Below are 18,962 nucleotides of genomic sequence, written 5' to 3'. Positions count from 1 at the left end.
CTAGGCTCTGTGGTTTAGCCCACAGCGCCACCCGCATCCCATGTTTTCCTTTAATACAAGCAAGCAAAATACAATGAAATTTAACAGTCATTTGCCCACATTCTTTCCCCACACTCTGCCGAGCGTTGACTTCCCTCCCTTCAACTGGCTTTCTTACTTCAGTTACTTTTACACCGTTTCTTATTGTATCCTGTCTACGTCGTAAGATCTATTTCATTCCTGCCAGAGTCTTCAAATTTCTACAGTTATATATTCTATAAACTTGCTCCCATCTCTTTGGAATTTTGTTTCCTCCTGATTTCGGATCCTACAGGTCATTTTGCTAGTTCTGCAGAGTCAACCATCTTGGTCTGGGAGGCAGCACCGATTCTGAATGCCAGTTTCTGGAAAGGACAGATGGGGAGAGGGCTCTTGCGGTCGGATCCTGATGCGGGCTTCCCATGATGAGCATCTGGTTGGCCCGTGCGAGAACAGGATGCTGGACTAGGTAGGGGCCGCTGGCCTGATCCTGCAAGCTCCCATGTTCTCCTGCTCAAATTCTTCTGGATAAAGAGGCTTCACCCCCAGTCCCCATCTCCCATCTCGGGGTCAGGGAGCCCTACCCCACCAAGTCCCTTGTAACCCACATCCTGTGTCTCCACTGCCTTTTTGGGGCTTGGCCACCTTCTTCCTCTTATTGTTAAATTCAGTTTAGACCGGAAGGTTGTGGAAGAGAGTTCTTTTAAGGGACCCTGCTACCGGGATTAGCTACACTAATTCATCTGAGGAAATTAAAGGGGAAAGTCCATTATTTGAGGGAAAGGAATTTTATTTTCATACAGAAGTTGGTTCTTTCACACAGAGGTCTTGACTGATGAACACTCATCTCACACAATTTATCAAGTTCATGGCATGCAGGTTTGCATTAATCTTTTGAAACAGTCCCCACTTCTAATTTAAGTGTTCATCATATTACAGTGGTGCCTCGCAAGACGAAAAGAATCCGTTCCGCGAGTCTTTTCGTCTTGTGGTTTTTTCGTCTTGCGAAGCAAGCCCATTAGCGGATTTAAGGGCTATTAACGGCTATTAAAGGCTTAAGGGATTAGCGGATTAGCTGCTAAAAAGCTATTAGCAGCTTAGCGCTTCAGAAAAAGGGGTTGGGGAGCGAAAAAGAATCGCAAGACATTTTCGTCTTGCGAAGCAAGCCCATGGGGAAATTCGTCCTGCGAAGCACCTCTGAAAACGGAAAACCCTTTCGTCTTGCGGGTTTTCCGTCTTGCGAGGCATTCGTCTTGCGGGGCACCACTGTATTAATTTGCCTTTGACATCAGTTTCATGAGATCCCCACACTAGCCCTCCTCTGGTGTCACAGCCATGAAAGGGCAACATATAGAAAAGGGCTGTAGGGGCCTATCCCTGCCATCAAATGGCTCCCTCTGGATTCCCCCTGTCCTTGTATAACTTCTGTCTGCAGAAAGGGACATTTTGTATCTGTGGAGGCTTCCTGCTTATTCAGAGAATGCTGTAAGACTTAATTACAGGAGTAGAAAAAGTTTCTTTCTTCCCGAGGTCTTGCAGGGGTTCAGGCCTAAGAGCAGAAATACATTTTGATACGGGCTACCTTTCACCTGCCACAACGAATTTTTATTTGTCCCTGTTCGGAAAACTGGACTTTGACCAGGGAGGACCTCATTCACTACTTGCAAACAGAAGAATAACTTTTCCTCTCGGGGTTCTTGCGAGGGGAAGCCCAAGGAACTGCAAGCCTCTTTGCAAGTTAACTGATACCAGTTACAGCTGCCTTCAGTTGGCGGTTTTGTCTTGTGTTTTTATATTATGAACTGCCCTGAGGTCTACACTATAGAAATCAAATAAATGAATTTTGAATGAATTTCACCCTTCTTTGTAGCTAGCTGCTCGCCATAAGCCTCTAATGAAAAAAGCTCAATGTTAGAATCAAGAAAGCAAATTCAGAATGGGAAATAAAACGACATTTACATCCTGGTGTTCCTCCAAGGACCACACCACATGCCCCCAGTCCCCATTTTACCCTCACAGCAACCCTGTGAGGTAGGTCAAGCTTAGAGAGATCACGATTGGCCCAAATTCACCCACTGAACTTTGTAATAATATAATAATATAACAATAATAATTTATTATTTGTACCCCGCCCATCTGGCTCGGTTTCCCCAGCCTCTCTGGGCGGCTTCCAACAAAGACCAAAAATACACTAAAATGTCACACATTAAAACCCTCCCTGAACAGGGCTGCCTTCAGATATCTTCTGAATGTCAGGTAGTTGTTTATCTCTTTGACATCTGACGGGAGGGCACCACTACCGACAAGGCCCTCTGCCTGGTTCCCTGTAGCTTTGCTTCTCGCAGTGAGGGAACCACCAGAAGACCCTCAGCGCTGGACCTCAGTGTCCGGGTAGAATGATAGAGGTGGAGACACTCCTTCAGGTATACTGGGCTGAGGCCATTCAGGGCTTTCAAGATCAGCACCAACACTTTGAATTGTGCTCGGAAACGTACTGGGAGCCAATGTAGGTCTTTCATGTAGGTTGCTTTTGCTGAAGCCTTTGGAGCGCAGCGGGAGTTCCCACTGCGCTCCGCAGGCTCCAAGTTCCTTTCGCTGAAGCCAGGCGAGCAAGACTCTCCTGGCTTCAGCAGAGAGGGAGAGCTGCGCAGCGCCCCTTCAGCCAAGCAGGAGGAGAAATGGAAGGGGCTCCGTTTCTCCTGCCGCTTCACTGAAGGTGCGCTGAGCAGAGAGGGGGAGAATTTTTTTTCTTGTTCTTTCCCTCTAAAACAAGGTGCGTCCTATGGTCCGGTGCGTCCTATAGAGCGAAAAATACGGTATCTATCAGAAAGAAAGAAGCAGCCCCAGGACTGTTTTCACTTACAGGCTGCGGAACCTACCTGCCTGTGTACGATCTGAAGCAGGTCTTGGAAGCGCACATCCCGTAAGATGCTGTCGGGGTCCAGTTTCTTCTCCGCCACTAGACGGGAGAGTCGGGAGATTATAATGGCCGCTTGGTTTGCGTTGACGGCGTAAAGCTCCTCCAAGCGCAAGAGATCCTCTGCGGTGGATGCCGAGTTGATGATGTCCTCCAGCTCACTGCGTTGGGGGGGCGCCCTGTCCGCCTGCTCCTTGACTGAGAGTTTGTCTGTGGGCCTCGAGAGGCTAAAAGCGGTCAACGGGGCGGAAGGGGTTTGGGGCAGCCCTCTGGCCATCGCCATCTTGCTTCCCGCGGACACCACGTGAGCTCGGGCGCACAAGGGGGACGAGAGCCTGGCGAGACGATACCAGCGGTGCAACAGCTTGGCAGCCATTTTGTAGCAAGGCCCACGGGGAGCGAGGAGGAGGACGAAGAGGAAGGGGAACAGCGCTGGGCGGGCATCAACTCATCTCCAAGAAGCTGGATAAGAACAGGGAGAAAAGGTGAAGGCAGCTCGTGAGGACTTTCCATAACTTATTTATTGATAAAAATATTTGTATACCACCATGTCATGAAAGGGACGCGGGTGGCGCTGTGGTCTAAACCACTGAGCCTCTTGGGCTTGCCGATCAGAAGGTCGGTGGTTCGAATCCCCGCAACGGGGTGAGCTCCCGTTGCTCGGTCCCTGCTCCTGCCAACCTAGCATTTCAAAAGCACACAGGTGCAAATAGATAAATAGATACCGCTCCGGCGGGAAGGTAAACGGTGTTTCCATGGTCATGTGGCCAGCATGACTAAGCCGCTTCCGGCAAATCAGAGCAGCGCACGGAAACATCATTTACCTTCCCGCTGGAGTGGTACCTATTTATCTACTTGCACTTGGACATGCTTTTGAACTACTAGGTTGGCAGGAGCAGGGACCGAGCAATGGGAGCTCACCCCGTCGCGGGGATTCGAACCGCCAACCTTCTGATCGGCAAGTCCTAGGCTCTGTGGTTTAACCCACAGCACCACCCGCGTCCCAATAAAAGCATAGAAAACTGTTAAATGCAGACATTGATTCGCCACTGGCTTTGGTGCAAACCGAGTCAGGGTGCAATCCTGTACTCATTTGCCCAGAAGTAAGTCCCTCTGAACTCAGCGAGACTTTTTTTTCTGATTATGAATGGATAAAATCGTGTTGTCAAGATTCTCGAATGGTGGCAACAATCAGCCACGGGACTTACTGAGGAAACATTGCTGTGTCAAAATACCTGTCCCCTGGGGCTCAAAGCATTAAGAGAAAATCAACGCGATTAACCCAACCAGCAGATTACAAATATGGATTTTGAATTAACAGAAGAGACCCTTAGCGAAAAGGACAATTATGCTAGCATAAGCAGATCAAATGGAACAATTATTTAATTGCGTAACAGCAGAGGTTTCCTGAGGGGGGAAGAAGAATGAGGCCAGGGAGATATTGGGCAGTGGGTCCAGCAAAACAGTGCAAGAGCAGTTTTGTTTTTAACTTTAGGAACTAGTATAAAAAAGGCTGGTGTACAGTCATATACTGTAAGGGACGCGGGTGGCGCTGTGGGTAAAACCTCAGCGCCTAGGGCTTGCCGATCGCATGGTCGGCGGTTCGAATCCCCGCGGCGGGGTGCGCTCCCGTCGTTCGGTCCCAGCGCCTGCCAACCTAGCAGCTCAAAAGCACCTCCGGGTGCAAGTAGATAAATAGGGACCGCTTACCAGCGGGAAGGTAAACGGCGTTTCGGGTGCTGCGCTGGCTCGCCAGATGCAGCTTCTCACGCTGGCCACGTGACCCTGGGCGCACAACCCTAGAGTCTGGCAAGACTGGCCCGAACGGGCAGGGGTACCTTTACCTTTTTACAGTCATATAACGTGCAATGTCATTTGGCTTGTCAGACCCACTCAGGAAGCTACTAATAATGGCTAATATCCACAGTAGTGACTTGCCATTTTGGCAAAACCTCGCCACCACATCAAATGAGAACATAAAGCCCTTAACAACTTGGGACCAGTTTACGTACAAGATCGCCTTACCCTACATGTGCCCACTTCGATTAGTGTAATGGGCACTACTGCAGGTGCCCTATAATACTCATTCAGCATCTGCAAGAACTCAAATAGTTAGTGTGGCAGCACCTGCACTTTGGAAGTCTCTGCCTATTGACAGCATCTTAAAAAGCAGAGACATCACCTTGCCGACAAAGGTCCATATAGTAAAAGCTCTGGTTTTCCCAGTAGTGATGTATGGAAGAGAGAGCTGGACCATAAAGAAGGCTGATCGCCGAAGAATGGATGCTTTTGAATTCTGGTGCTGGAGGAGACTCTTGAGAGTCCCATGGACTGCAAGAAGATCCAACCTCTCCATTCTGAAGGAAATCAGCCCTGAGTGCTCACTGGAAGGACAGATCCTGAAGCTGAGGCTCCAAGACTTTGGCCACCTCAGGAGAAGAGAAGACTCCCTGGAAAAGACCCTGATGTTGGGAAAGATGGAGGGCACAAGGAGAAGGGACGACAGAGGACGAGATGGTGGGACAGTGTTCTCGAAGCTACCAGCATGAGTTCGACCAAACTGCAGGAGGCAGTGGAAGACAGGAGTGGCTGGCATGCTCTGGTCCATGGGGTCACGAAGAGCCGGTCACGACTAAACGACTAAACAACAACAACAAAGCGTATTGACAGCAGGCCAGACTTCACAGAACTCTTTTTCAGCACCTGATAAAAAACATTGCAGTTTAGACAAGCCCACGCAGGTGCTTAGAAAGTACAGGTACTTTTTTAGTATTTTGTGTGTTTTAAAGCATGGCTGTGATTATTTTCCTCAGTTTACTTGCTTTATATTCTTGCAAACTGCTTTGAGGTTTTTTTAAAAAACAATCAAGCGCTACATAACGTTTTCTTAAATAATAAATACATAAAAACGTGACTTCAGCTGTGGGGCAGGTGAAGACACAGCTGGGCTGAAAGCACTCCTGATCAACAGCACAGCACTTTGCAAGCCCCGACAAGCAGCTAGTTGTTGGTACTGCCTTTGATTTCAAACTACATGGGGGAAAACTGGTCGCCTGGTATCACTGTGATGTCTGGTGATTGACAGGTAAGTAGCCCCACACATCTGTCAAATTTGGCCTATCGGAGTGGGGGAGATCAGGACTCACTGGCCAATTTCAATTCCCCGTTCTAACTGATAGGATATGCTGCAGATGCAGAACTCCTGAGTTCAAAATTCACTTTTGCGGTAAACTCCCTCCCAGTTCCCCAGCGCTATTCAGTCCTGCTGTTTGCGTGGAAATCCCACATGAGCCGAAAAGCAAGCTCCACCCCACACATCCCTATCCACAACACGTCAGACAGAGGGCCTTCTTGGTAGTGGCGCCCACCCTGTGGTACGCCCTCCCATCAGATGTGAAGGAAATAAGCAGCTATCCTGTCTTTAAAAGACATCTGAAGGCAGCCCTGTTTAGGGAATTTTTAATCTTTAATGCTGCATTGTTTTTAACACTCGATTGGGAGCTGCCCAGAGTGGCTGGGGAAACTCAGCCAGATGGGCGGGGTATAAATATTTTTATTTTTATTATTTTCCTGCAAAAATCACGACTACAGTGGGTACCTCGGGTTAAGTACTTAATTCGTTCCGGGGGTCCGTTCTTAACCTGAAACTGTTCTTAACCTGAAGCACCACTTTAGCTAATGGGGCCTCCTGCTGCCGCTGCGCCGCCGAAGCACGATTTCTGTTCTCATCCTGAAGCAAAGTTCTTAACCCGAGGTACTATTTCTGGGTTAGTGGAGTCTGTAACCTGAAGCATATGTAACCCGAGATACCACTGTATTTTCATGTTGCTTTTTTGTGCACGCTGCTGTTGCCAGAGATCGGGGCGCTGCTGCCTTTTGCGGACGGAAAGGCGGCACCAAAGCAATGCAAAGCGAGTATATAATTGCATGATAATTTGGTACTGTTATAATGAGGCTATTATTGGATTGAAATGGAAAATTAATAAAAATTATTATATATCTATATAAAGAGAAAAATTATTATATATCTATATAAAGAGAGTATAGGGGCAGCGGGACGGGCTGAGGCCCTGGAGGGGAATGCGATGGCGACAAGGAGGCCCCGATCCCCGCAAGCCAGGAGGGAATAAAGGGGGGAGGGGGCGGCCCCCCAAAAAACCGGCAGCCCCTCCCCCCACCCCCAACACGTGACAGGCCGGTTTCCTGCCCTGCCCCCTCCTCTTCCTCCTCCTCCTCCGCTTATCCATTATTCTATTTTAATCGTTCTCGGTCCTCACCCTCCGGCTCAGGTTCTGGGCCGCCGCCGCCCGGTCTGACCTCAACCGGCTGCCCGCGCGTGCACTGAGGCGCCGCCAGAGCGCCGGGAGAGGGGAGCGTCGCGCGCCGATGCCGTCACTTCCGTCGCGCGCGACGGTTCCCTTTGAAAGGTGCACCGTAGACTTTTGTTGCAGAGGTGTTTTCCTGGTTGGGGGAATCGATTTTTTAAAGTTTATTTATTCAGTGGGACTTGCTTCGGGGCGGGGTACAAAGTTGGTAAATAAACATGTATTCTGAGGATTGGGCTGCAGGGGGGCGGGTGAAATATTTCACACAATACTCCGTCGGTGTTTCCAGTCAGAATTTGCAACAAGTGTTTCCCATAGTGTTTTTCCCTATTTTCCCTAACATAATGTCACAATGTATGGTTGCGTAAGTTTTGTTTAAACTAAAGGAAAAGGTCTGGAGAACTGTGATTTAAACAAAACTTGATACATTCCCTAGTGCTTTCTTAATCTTGCCAAAAAAAACCAACCCCACAACCCTTCCCTGCAATCTTCCCCTTTAACTGACTAAACTTTGTTCATTATAACATTGTTGCTGTGCACCTGTATTGAAGCTACTGCATGGAACTGTACTAAAAGCTGGTTTGTTGTTGTTTAGTCCTTTAGTCGTGTCCGCCTCTTCGTGACCCCATGGACCAGACCAGAGCACGCCAGGCACTCCTGTCTTCCACTGCCTCCCGCAGTTTGGTCAGACTCATGCTGGTAGCTTCGAGAACACTGTCCCACCATCTCGTCCTCTGTCGTCCCCTTCTCCTTGTGCCCTCCATCTTTCCCAACATCAGGGTCTTTTCCAGGGAGTCTTCTCTTCTCATGAGGCGGCCAAAGTCCTGGAGCCTCAGCTTCACGATCTGTCCTTCCACTGTTTTATTATTATTATTTTATTACTTCTGCCAAGTTTTAAGTACTGAGATTATTAATTTACCTAGGGTTTTAATAGGTCACAAGATTTTATGGTAACTATATCTATAATGTATTTCTGTTGGTGTTTGTCCTTTGATGCTATGGCCTGTCGGCTACGCAAATAAAGTCTAGTTACTTACTTACATCACTACTGGGAAAACCATAGTTTTAACTATACGGTCATTTTTTTAATTTTATATATCTACTGCGTCAGACCAACACGGCTACCTACCTGAAGCTTTCATCTCAGTCTTTTAAAAACCCCTTCCATCGTGAGAGCTCAGATTGTGCCTATCCAGACCATGCGGTAGGCTTCTACACAAAAAGTATCTCTATGGGCGCCTCCCTTCCCTTCTCTCATTCCTGTGGCCCAGACCTATTGGCTACTGAGAAAGGCCCGCCCACGCCATCTTTCCTCCGGGCATTAGGGAGCCTGTTTCCCCCTCCCTTCCTTAACAGCCGACCAATGGTGGTTTGGAGGCGGGACCTTGGTCAACTTGTGTTACGGGATAGGGGGAAATAGGAAAGTAGGCAGGGTGGGGGTGCATAAGCCACACCCCCAGAGGCGGGCCAGTGCTATATAAATAGGAGTGTCAGGCGCTGTTTTCTCCATTTAATAAGGGATTGCGGGGCAGGTGGGTGGGTAGGGCTATTTAAAAGGCAGTTGGCAGGTTATGGGCTATTTTTTCTGTTATAATTTTCCTGGTAGTGAAGCTGTATGCTTATCCAAGGCTGTGGGGTGACCCAGTAGTGTGGTCACGACCTCTATTTCTGAGCAACAATATCAGTATTTTATTTTAATTTTAAAAGATGATTCCTGTTCTGAAGCTCACGTCTTTCCCTCTCAACAATTTTGAGGCTTCCAACTTTTTTTTAGGGAAAAAGAAATTTGGCAAAAGGCATAAGGAGCCAAATGAACCTGCTAGAGAATAATTTTGGGTGCCTATATACTTTACCTTAAATTTCAAGGTAAATCTTGGGCTCTCTTAAATTTGCAGAGGTGGAGCAATGTGCCTTTAGTTTAATAGAGAAGGGAGGCTAGGCCTGAGTATAAGAGCCGAAATCTGTCTGAGTTTGTGGCTCAGGCGTGGCACAAACCAACATGGATTTGAAATGTAACTAGGATTGCCACCTTCATTCTGGGAAAACACAGGGCCAGGGCTATTCCACATTCCCAGATACTCGAACAACTTTAAAAATAACTTTTAGGTGGCTTAGGTTGTGGCAAATGTGGAGATATGTTTTTGTTTAAATTCTCAAAACTTTGCAAAGAGATACCAGTTCAATTTTAAGTTGAGAAGTCAGCCGCCTTGTGAAAACAGCATATGCACTCATAGAGCAAAACAGCTGTGCTATGCTGCAACTTACCTGCAATGTTTTTTATTGCTTTTTTGCCAAACCACTTGGTTTAAATTGGGTTTTTTTAATAAGAAGTGTATGCTGTTCAGTTACTTGGGAAAATGTTTGTCTTGAAATGCTAGAAGCATATTGTTCATTAGAGCAAAAAAAACAGTGCTGGGGTTGGAACATTTTAATAGGCAAGAGTCTGCTTCAAATGCCTCTGAATAATTTCCTTTATTTTTTGCTTTACACACAATTATCGTAAGCAGCTTCAGGTCCATAAGAAACAAAACGTATATGCTGCAAAGTCCCAAAGAGATTTCCAAACTTTAATCAGAAATGGTTTCTACTAGATCTGTCTCGGAAACACTTTGCTTTCATTTTCTTAAATTGAGACAGCCTGGCTTACCATATCTCCTACATTATAAGATTTGGGTGTGTGTTTTTTTCATTAAGGATGGTTCATTTTGTAATTTTGGGGTAATGACTTAAAATGCAAGTCCCAAATTGGGACAAAGACTTGCTTATTACAGTTGAATCCATATATCAACAAATTTGGGTGTCGCCCTTTGGGTAGAACACACCCAAAGGTGTGCTGGATGATTTTGGGTGTTTGTCCGGCACCTGCAACTAGTTAAGCATGTGAGAATGAGTCGGCACAAGCTAAAGTCTAAATACACTTGTGTTTGAAGCAAGTTTGCCTTTGGCCGGAGCCTGATCTGTACTGGAACACTGCAAGTGGTGTAAATAAAAAATTGCCCTTTTCCCTTATGGAGTATCCAAGAGCCCATATAAAGTCCTTACATAGGTTCCCTATTGGTAGGAGAGAATAACAGAGGCCAACCAGAGAATATTGAGAAGCAAAGCAGCTAGTAAGCTTGATCTTTATTGATCTGTTGCAACAAGGTGCTCCCCTCACACGCAGGAAAGGAGAAACCCAGGAAAATGCTGTGCAAGGTCTTATAAAGACTTTTGAAATTCCCATCCTGTAGATCAGGACCACCCCCAGAAACATACATACATCACAGAAGGGGTGTAACCTAAGACCACCCCTCAGATACATCATACCTACATCTCAGAAAAGGCGGTCTAAACAGAAATTTAAATGTTGTTTATCTCTTGTCCTTGTTTATCTCCTGTCTGGCAGGTTACCTGTTAATGCTTACTTGATTGGATACCCCGGGGAGCCTGGCCAGTCTTTTGTAATGATAAATACTTAGTTCCTGGGCCAGGTCACAGGCTCACACCCTATTCATATCTTAGTGTCCTTAAGACAGGATTTGTGAGCAAAGAGACAATGGGGAGGTTTCCCATTTTGACCTTGTAGAGAAAACATTTGCTCAGTTTAGGAATCAAAATGGCTTCAGGTCGGTCTTCCTGTGCTGATCTATGTATGTGCTTGGTTGGTACACTTATGAACATTTAAACATATATCTAAGACCTCAAAATTCCTATCACACAAGAGGCTGTATGCAGATGGAAATACTATATATGACAACTGTACGTAACCTATAAGCTGTGGAGCTGCATTGTCCTGTCAGTAAAGGGACTGAGCCTACCCAAACAGTCTGTTTTTCTTTTTTCATTGGCTCACTTCACTGGTGTTTGAACGGGCACTCTGCACATGCCCCAAGAGTTGGAAGCTGAACCACCTAATTATTTATACCCCGCCCATATTGCTGGGTTTCCTCAGCCACTCTGGGCGGCTCCCAACAGAATATTAAAAACACCATAAAACATTAAAAACTTCCCTAACCATGGCTCTCCCATCGTAATTGACATCTGCATACGTTGCAGGAATGATCCTGCTCTTCCTGAACCTTGCCAATCACACGCAGCAATTTATCTTTGTTTATAATGCCTTCGCTTACACCTTAATGTGCTAACCTTACGAGGGCCGCTTTGGGGCTTATATGTTAGAGGGAGTTTTTCTTTCGGTGGCAGAAGACAGGACCACGAGACCGTTGTAAAACACTCAAACAAAGTTTTTATTACAGCTATACAAGACATTCTCTCTCTGCAGGCAAATTCAAACTGCAGCTTCTCCCCTTTTTGTACTCACCAGCCTAGAAAACCACACACAGAAACAGTTCTTAAAGTTACAATCATCTTTTCTGTTTCTTTGCAGAATGACTCCTAACATTATATACTTGTTTCTTACTGTGATAAATAAATACTGTTCCTTTTTCCCTTATGGGGTATCCAAGAGCCCATATAAAGTCCTTATGTACATTCTCTATCGGTAGGAGAAAATAACAGGCCAACCAGAGAATACTGAGAAGCAAAGCAGCTAGGAAGCCTGGTATTTATTAAAACTGTTGCAACAGGGGCCCCCACGCAGGCAGGGAGGAAAGGAACCCCCAACAATGGTGTGCAAGCTCTTATACTTTTGAAATTGCCTCCCCTGTAGCTCAAGACCCACCCTCGTCCCGGGAGTTTGACCTACATGCCGCCGCTCTAGGGCCAGGGATGCCCGGTTTTTGCCCTTTAACGGGCCCTGCAAATGCTGCCGCATGGGGAGGGAGCATGAATGCATCCCCCCCAATTTGATGTTAGACTAAAGGCTACCTTGCCAAGGCCTAGAACCGCCAAAGTTGTGTCGAAATTGCTACGGGGAAGGCGAAACCTGCCAATGCAGGGAAAATTCCTTCCCGGTTCTGAATACAGCAACCATCTTACGACCGCAGCAGCGTCCGCTGACCTGGAAGGCAAAATATTAGCCTGTAAGGAAAAGAATCATTAACCTGAAGATCGCTGACCTAGGATGAAATTATAGTGGCAAGAAATTATTAATTAGACGGAGGGTGGGTGGGTGATCCTGGAAGGAAGAAAACCAAAAGAGGCTTTGGACAACAGGGCCAGCCTCTTTTCTTTGGTCTTAACCACACCCTTGGCAGGCTGTCCATTGTTCTCCCTGGCAGAGGATGGGTCAAAGGCCAGCTCAAGCAGGTGGGTGGCACCTGCCCAGGTGAGCCCAGCTCGGTGCTGCAAACCCAGCCCACCTGTGGGGAAGGGAGGGCAGAAATTGCGGGCACACACGCTAAACCCTGTCTGTGGTGGCCACCCCTTTACCCCAAATGATGAGACAAGAGACCAGAGTATGGGGTTCGAATTGGCCATGACTTTGAGCTTCAGACGTGGGAAACTTGGCACAGGCCTTGGCAGGCAACCCTCTCAGCCCACCTGGCTGAGGATATGCAGGCAGATGAGGTCCAGCGAGAGGGGACTGCAAAGCACAAACTTACACAGCCTGCCCTTCCACCGACCTCGTCCCGGGAGTTTGACCTACATGTTGCTGTTCTGGGGCCAGGGACTCCGCTTTTGCCCTTTAACGGGCCCTGAAAGCGCCTCCGCATGGGGAGGGAGCATGAATGCATCCCCCTGACTTGATGATAGACTAAAGGATACCTTGCCAAGGCCTAAAACCACCATCCGAGGCCCTAGGGGCCTTGCCGCCAAGTCCCACAACTTGAGGACCAATCAAACCCTGTAGTCTGTTGTCGTTTAGTCTGATTTAGTCTATTTTTTACAGCATTGTTTTAAAATTAGAATACATTAACAAAGCAGGTACAGACGAGCCAGTTCAGCCCAGCGGTTCCATTGACCAAAGCATGGCGTATGAAATAAATATTTAATTGCCTTCCCAAGGGGCCCCTGCCTCAGAAGGAGGACCAGGGCCTTGGAAGGAGCGCAAATGAAGGCTCTGTACCGGTCGGGAAAAGACAGAGACCACACCAGGATTTGGAAAAAGCAAAGCCTGATCTTTATTGAAAGAACACAAAAAACAACAACACAAAAAACTGTTGCAACAGGGTCCCCGCTCACGCAATGACAAGGAGTCAGAGACCCTGAACAAAAGGACTGCCTTGATTCTTATACCTTTTGATTTTCATTCAGATCAATAGCATGGAGGTGGGGGGGGGGAGCGACATGAGTGGTGTGAAGAGTGGATTAACATAAGGTGAGCAGGATGTTGAAAGACTTTCTGGAGGTGTCAATTTGCTGAAGGGCTCAGGTGATATGTGTCATCTTCCTGTTATTTAATTTTGGATCTGCTTAAAATGGCTTTTCCTTTATCTACAGGAAAACCTCCGCAACTGCTGATAATCAGCATGCAGATGTGAGACTGGATGTTCTAGAAGATGTTCAGAAAATGACTTAAATGTTAATGTGAAATCCTATTCTGCGTTGCTATCAATTTGGGTGTGATAGCCTGATGTTTGCATACTTTTTGGAAAATAGGACTGCTTTATTTTGAGCTCATATCTATGTGTATTCATGGTATGGTTTGCAGACCCAGTAGGAGGCAGTGTGGTGGATTGAGTTTTGGCAGCCTTTTGGATACAATATTGAGTAAAAACTACATTTTGAAATATTTACATTGTTACATTCTTTACAAAACTACATTTTGGATATATTCAGAAAAGTACAGCATAGTACGGTGTTCCATTAAAGATACATCCACGAAAACATTTTAAAAGGATAGCTTCATGGAGAAAGGTACACAGGAATGGCAACAGGCACGTTACGTTAAGATGATGCATTAAAAAGACACACATTATATTACATTCAATGATACGTGAAAAGACACAGTAAGATGGCATATTCCCAACAATGCGTTCTTTAAGGCACAGTTTATTATTGTTGTGGGATTTGGGGTAGGATGATATCATTTAGGATCATTTTCCTTTATTCCCCTCTCTGACCCTGATTCTCTTACGACACGTAGATCCCCTAATCGCTTCCAGCGGTTTGAGACCCATGGGTGCTACCTGGCTTAAAAGAAACAAACAAACAAACCAAAAAGCAGGAACAGAGCTTCTTAGCTGCCAGTGTAAACTTGTCTACTAGGTGTGTAACTTTCAGATCTTTATCAGCAAGAGTGTGTCACTTCCGGGGCGGGATTGGCCTGAGAAACAGTTAATAGATGATAAAAAAAATTCCTTGGGTGTGGTATAAAACGGGTGTTACGGAAAAATCTAGGTGCGAGGCTGCTCAGTCACCCAGCTCATCGGGCAGAGCCCGCGGGTCCCTGCGGAATAAAGGAAGGAGTCCAGCCACCAGCCAGAGCAAATAGCTGTAGACCAAAGTTTATTGCACAACAGGTTCAAAGAGGAATTTTGAACCCCGAGGATGGGGTGGCAAGGACTTTTAAAACTTTCCCACCATATCCCAGAATACAGTTCGTACAGCATCATTGCTACATCACTGACATGTCACAAAAGGGGAGGGGTAGACAGGGGTTACACTAGTTTATTTTTTTTTAAAAAAAGATATTTATTGAAATTTCAACATATTACAAAAATAAAAAAAGAATAAGAAGAAAAAGAAAATACAAAGTAAAAACAGTTAAAAACAGATCAGTCTTTCCATATCTTATCTTTCATTTGCTTGTTTCCCTGACCTCCTCACACCTCCCCTTCTTGTATTCCAGTTCAATTAGTTAATTCAGCAAATCCTTTCCCTCTTTGATTTTATCTTAATCTTTTATCTTAATATATTATAGCTTTAGATTATCACCTGTTAACAATCCATTTTTACATATTCCTTTATAACATTGCTGCTAAAAACCACTTAACTTCAATCCAACATCATTCTAACATTCATTAATTTTGCAGTATTTCTGTAAATAGTCTTTAAATTTCTTCCAATCTTCTTCCACCGACTCTTCTCCCTGGTCTCGGATTCTGCCGGTCATTTCCGCCAATTCCATATAGTCCATCACCTTCATCTGCCATTCTTCCAGCGTGGGTAAATCTTGTGTCTTCCAATACTTTGCAATAAGTATTCTTGCTGCTGTTGTAGCATACATAAAGAAAGTTCTATCCTTCTTTAGCACCAATTGGCCAACCATGCCCAGGAGAAAGGCCTCTGGTTTCTTCAGAAAGGTATATTTAAATACCTTTTTCATTTCATTATAAATCATCTCCCAGAAAGCCTTAATCCTTGGGCACGTCCACCAAAGGTGAAAGAATGTGCCTTCAGTTTCTTTACATTTCCAACATTTGTTATCGGGCAAGTGATAGATTTTTGCAAGCTTGACTGGTGTCATGTACCACCTGTATATCATTTTCATAATATTCTCTCTTAAGGCATTACATGCCGTGAACTTCATACCTGTGGTCCATAACTGTTCCCAGTCAGCCATCATAATGTTATGTCCAACATCTTGTGCCCATTTAATCATAGCAGATTTTACCATTTCATCCTGAGTATTCGATTTCAACAGCAAGTTATACATTTTTGACAAAATATTGGTTTTGGGATCTAACAGTTCTGTTTCCAATTTTGATTTTTCCACCTGGAAGCCGATTTTCTTATCCAAATTATATGCCTCCATTATCTGATAATAATGAAGCCAATCTCACACTTTATTTTTTAGTTTTTCAAAACTCTGCAATTTCAATTTATCTCCCTCTTGTTCTAGAATTTCCCAATATTTCGGCCATTTGGCCTCCATATTGAGCTTTTTCAGAGCCTTCGCTTCCATCGGTGACAGCCACCTTGGGGCTTTATTTTCAAGTAGGTCCTTGTATCATATCCAGACATTAAACAATGCTTTCCTGACAATATGATTTTTAAATGCTTTATGTACTTTGACCTTATCATACCACAAATATGCATGCCATCCAAATACATTATTAAATCCTTCTAAATCCAAAATGTCTGTATTTTCAAGAAGCAGCCATTCTTTCAGCCAGCAAAAAGCTGCTGATTCATAATAAAGTTTAAGGTCTGGCAGGGCAAATCCACCTCTTTCCTTTGCGTCCGTTAGTATTTTAAATTTTATTCTAGGCTTCTTGCCCTGCCAGACAAATATAGAAATGTCTCTCTGCCACTTCTTGAAACAATCCATTTTATCCAAAATTTGCAATGTTTGGAACAAAAACAACATTCTAGGCAATACATTCATTTTTATCGCAGCAATGCGGCCTAGCAGTGAAAGCTTCAAATTTGACCAAATTTCTAAATCTTTTTTCACTTCCGTCCAGCATTTTTCATAATTGTCTTTAAATAAATTCCCATTTTTAGCTGTCATATTAATCCCCAGGTATTTCACTTTCTTAACCACTGTTAAGCCTATCTCGTTCTGAAACCTCTCTCTCACAATCGCTGTTAATTTTTTTTCTAAAACCTTTGTTTTTAACTTACTCAGTTTAAATCCTGCAACCTGACCAAATTCTTGAATCAGTTCCAAAACTCTTTTAGTACTAGATTCTGGCTCCTGTAGTGTCAATACTAAGTCATCTGCAAATGCTCTCAATTTGTACTGTTTAGCTCCGACTTGTATACCTTTAACCAATTGGTCCCTTCTAATCATATTCAACAGGACCGATATAAAAAGCAATGGGGAGATTGGGCAACCTTGTTGTGTCCCTTTTTCTATCTTAAATTCCTCCGTCACCACATTATTAACAATTAATTTAGCCTTTTGTTCAGAATAAATTGCACTTATACCATTTCCAAAACCTTGACCTACCCCCATCCCCTGTAGGTTCTTCTTCATAAAACTCCAAGAAATATTGTCAAAAGCTTTCTCCGTGTCCACAAAGATCAAAACTGCCTTGGTGTTAATATTCTTTTGTAGATTTTCTAAAATATTAATTATGTTTCTCATATTATCAGACAAATGTCTACCCGGGAGAAAGCCTGCTTGGTCTTTATGAATCTCTTCCACTAGCACTTTTTTTTAGTCTTTTAGCCAAAATATCTGCAAAGATTTTATAATCCACATTAAGCAATGATATGGGGCGGTAGTTCTTAAGCTGCGTCTTTTCAGTCTCTGTTTTCGGTATAAGTGTGATATACGCTTCCTTCCATGACTGTGGTGCCCTTTAGGGGTTACACTAGTTTAACCTTGGCAAACAGGTCCAGACAAGTCCTTGGTACAAGATTAGCATAAGCAGACATGGCAGGGCAAGACTCAGGTATAAGATTAGCACAGGCAAACACCTCTGAAGTCCCACCACCCAAAGTACAATAGAACTTCCTTTGCATGTCTGGACCCCTTGGCAAGTCCGGTGATGGGATTAGGCTTTCCTTGGCCAACAATCAGCTCAGCAATTGTCACCTCTGGGCACTTCTTGGAGTCCCTATTTTTCAAGGGCAAAATGGTGTTGCAATGGAGGAAACTGGCAAAGGAGTTGATTTCATATTATTTTTAAAGCTGAGCTGAGCTGTCAAGTCGAAAGGATAAATTTATGCATAATATTTGTAACATTTAACAACTTTAAAGATGTGGCCCCCCCCATAATTACCATAACACGGGCAATTCAGCCGGTAATTCATGATATCCTTGACCTGCTTGCCTCCACAAATGCATTTTTTGTTCCATAGGAGGAATTCCAGACACCAGACGTCCCTGTTTCCTGGAGACAGTCCCCGGATTTACAAATCAGTCCCCTGACAAAATCCTATCATTCCTACTGAAGTTGAAAAGTGCCCCCGGATTCATTAATAATAATAAAAATAATAATAAATTTTATTTATACCCTGCCCTCCCTAGCCAAGGCCAGGCTCAGGGCGGCTAACAACCAATAATAAAAACAAGTTGAATGAATGCAACTTAAAAACAAGATTAAAATACAACATTAAAACATTAGAATGCAGCCTCATCACAGGAAGAGAAAGGAAAAAATAAAGAGGTAAAAAAATTGGAAAAAAAATCTGGTAACCTTACTCTAAGGATGCGGAGGGGCATCTGTTGGAATCATGATTCAAAGTCAGGGTCTCTAGGTAATGGGGCCTTGAATGGTTGACCTTAATTTGCGGGTACCAGATAGAATAAAGGTAAAGGTAAAGGTACCCCTGACCATTAGGTCCAGTCGTGACCGACTCTGGGGTTGTGCGCTCATCTCACTCTATAGGCCGAGGGAGCCAGCGTTTGTCCGCAGACAGCTTCCGGGTCATGTGGTCAGCATGATGAAGCCGCTTCTGGCGAACCAGAGCAGCACACGGAAACGCCGTTTACCTTCTACTTGCACTTTGATGTGCTTTCGAACTGCTAGGTAGACGGGAGCTCACCCCGTCGCGGGGATTCAAACCACCGACCTTCTGATCGGCAAGTCCTAGGCTCTGTGGTTTAACCCACAGCGCCACCCGTGTCCCATACCAGATAGAATAGCAGGCAGCAATAATGGATGTTCTGTCTTGATTGGCGTCCTGGTCGAAGATCCGATTTCAGAGGTCATGCAAACTAAGGGCTAAATATTCATTTGGAGATTGCAAAGCCCTGAGGTTATCATGTTGTTAAACATTAGCAACTACCCATGGGGAGCATTTTTCCATTTTTCCAAAGAAGCAATCCATCTTTTGACGTAGCAGGATGTCTGCTGGTCAGTTCGCCTTGATCCCCATGCGTTCCGACGTTACCCGACCAGAATCGAGATTAATTTAGAAACCACGTGTACATTGAGGCTGTTTCCCAGCAGGCGGTAACGCTGCTTTGTGGTTATTTGGTCCGG

The 18,962-nt window shown here is 44.9% G+C and overlaps 2 protein-coding genes across 3 annotated transcripts in view; both read right to left on the bottom strand.

The window, feature by feature from the left end:
* The window catches only part of TBRG4 (transforming growth factor beta regulator 4), a 39,376-nt gene extending 32,034 nt beyond the window's left edge, over positions 1 to 7,342 (bottom strand). The window contains exons 1-2 of the mRNA XM_083406424.1: positions 7,213 to 7,342; positions 2,898 to 3,397 (exon numbers count right to left, since the gene is read on the bottom strand). Of these exons, the coding sequence (XP_083262550.1) occupies positions 2,898 to 3,311 (414 nt within the window). The 5' untranslated portion in view covers positions 3,312 to 3,397; positions 7,213 to 7,342. The remainder of the gene's footprint in view (positions 1 to 2,897; positions 3,398 to 7,212) is intronic.
* Positions 1 to 18,962, bottom strand: part of LOC310660911 (zinc finger protein 653-like) — a 103,491-nt gene that overhangs the window by 55,814 nt on the left and 28,715 nt on the right. Inside the window, exon 3 of one of the 2 annotated variants that reach the window (XR_014503670.1) lies at positions 6,562 to 6,720. The exons of the other annotated variant lie outside the window; for it this stretch is intronic. The gene's annotated coding sequence lies outside the window, so the exon portion shown is untranslated. Of the gene's footprint in view, positions 1 to 6,561; positions 6,721 to 18,962 lie in introns of those variants that run through there. 2 annotated transcript variants of the gene reach the window in all.

Source organism: Podarcis tiliguerta, assembly GCF_965153285.1.
Source record: "Podarcis tiliguerta genome assembly, chromosome: 12".
NCBI lineage: Eukaryota > Metazoa > Chordata > Lepidosauria > Squamata > Lacertidae > Podarcis > Podarcis tiliguerta.
This window is presented reverse-complemented; position numbering and strand designations above follow the sequence as displayed.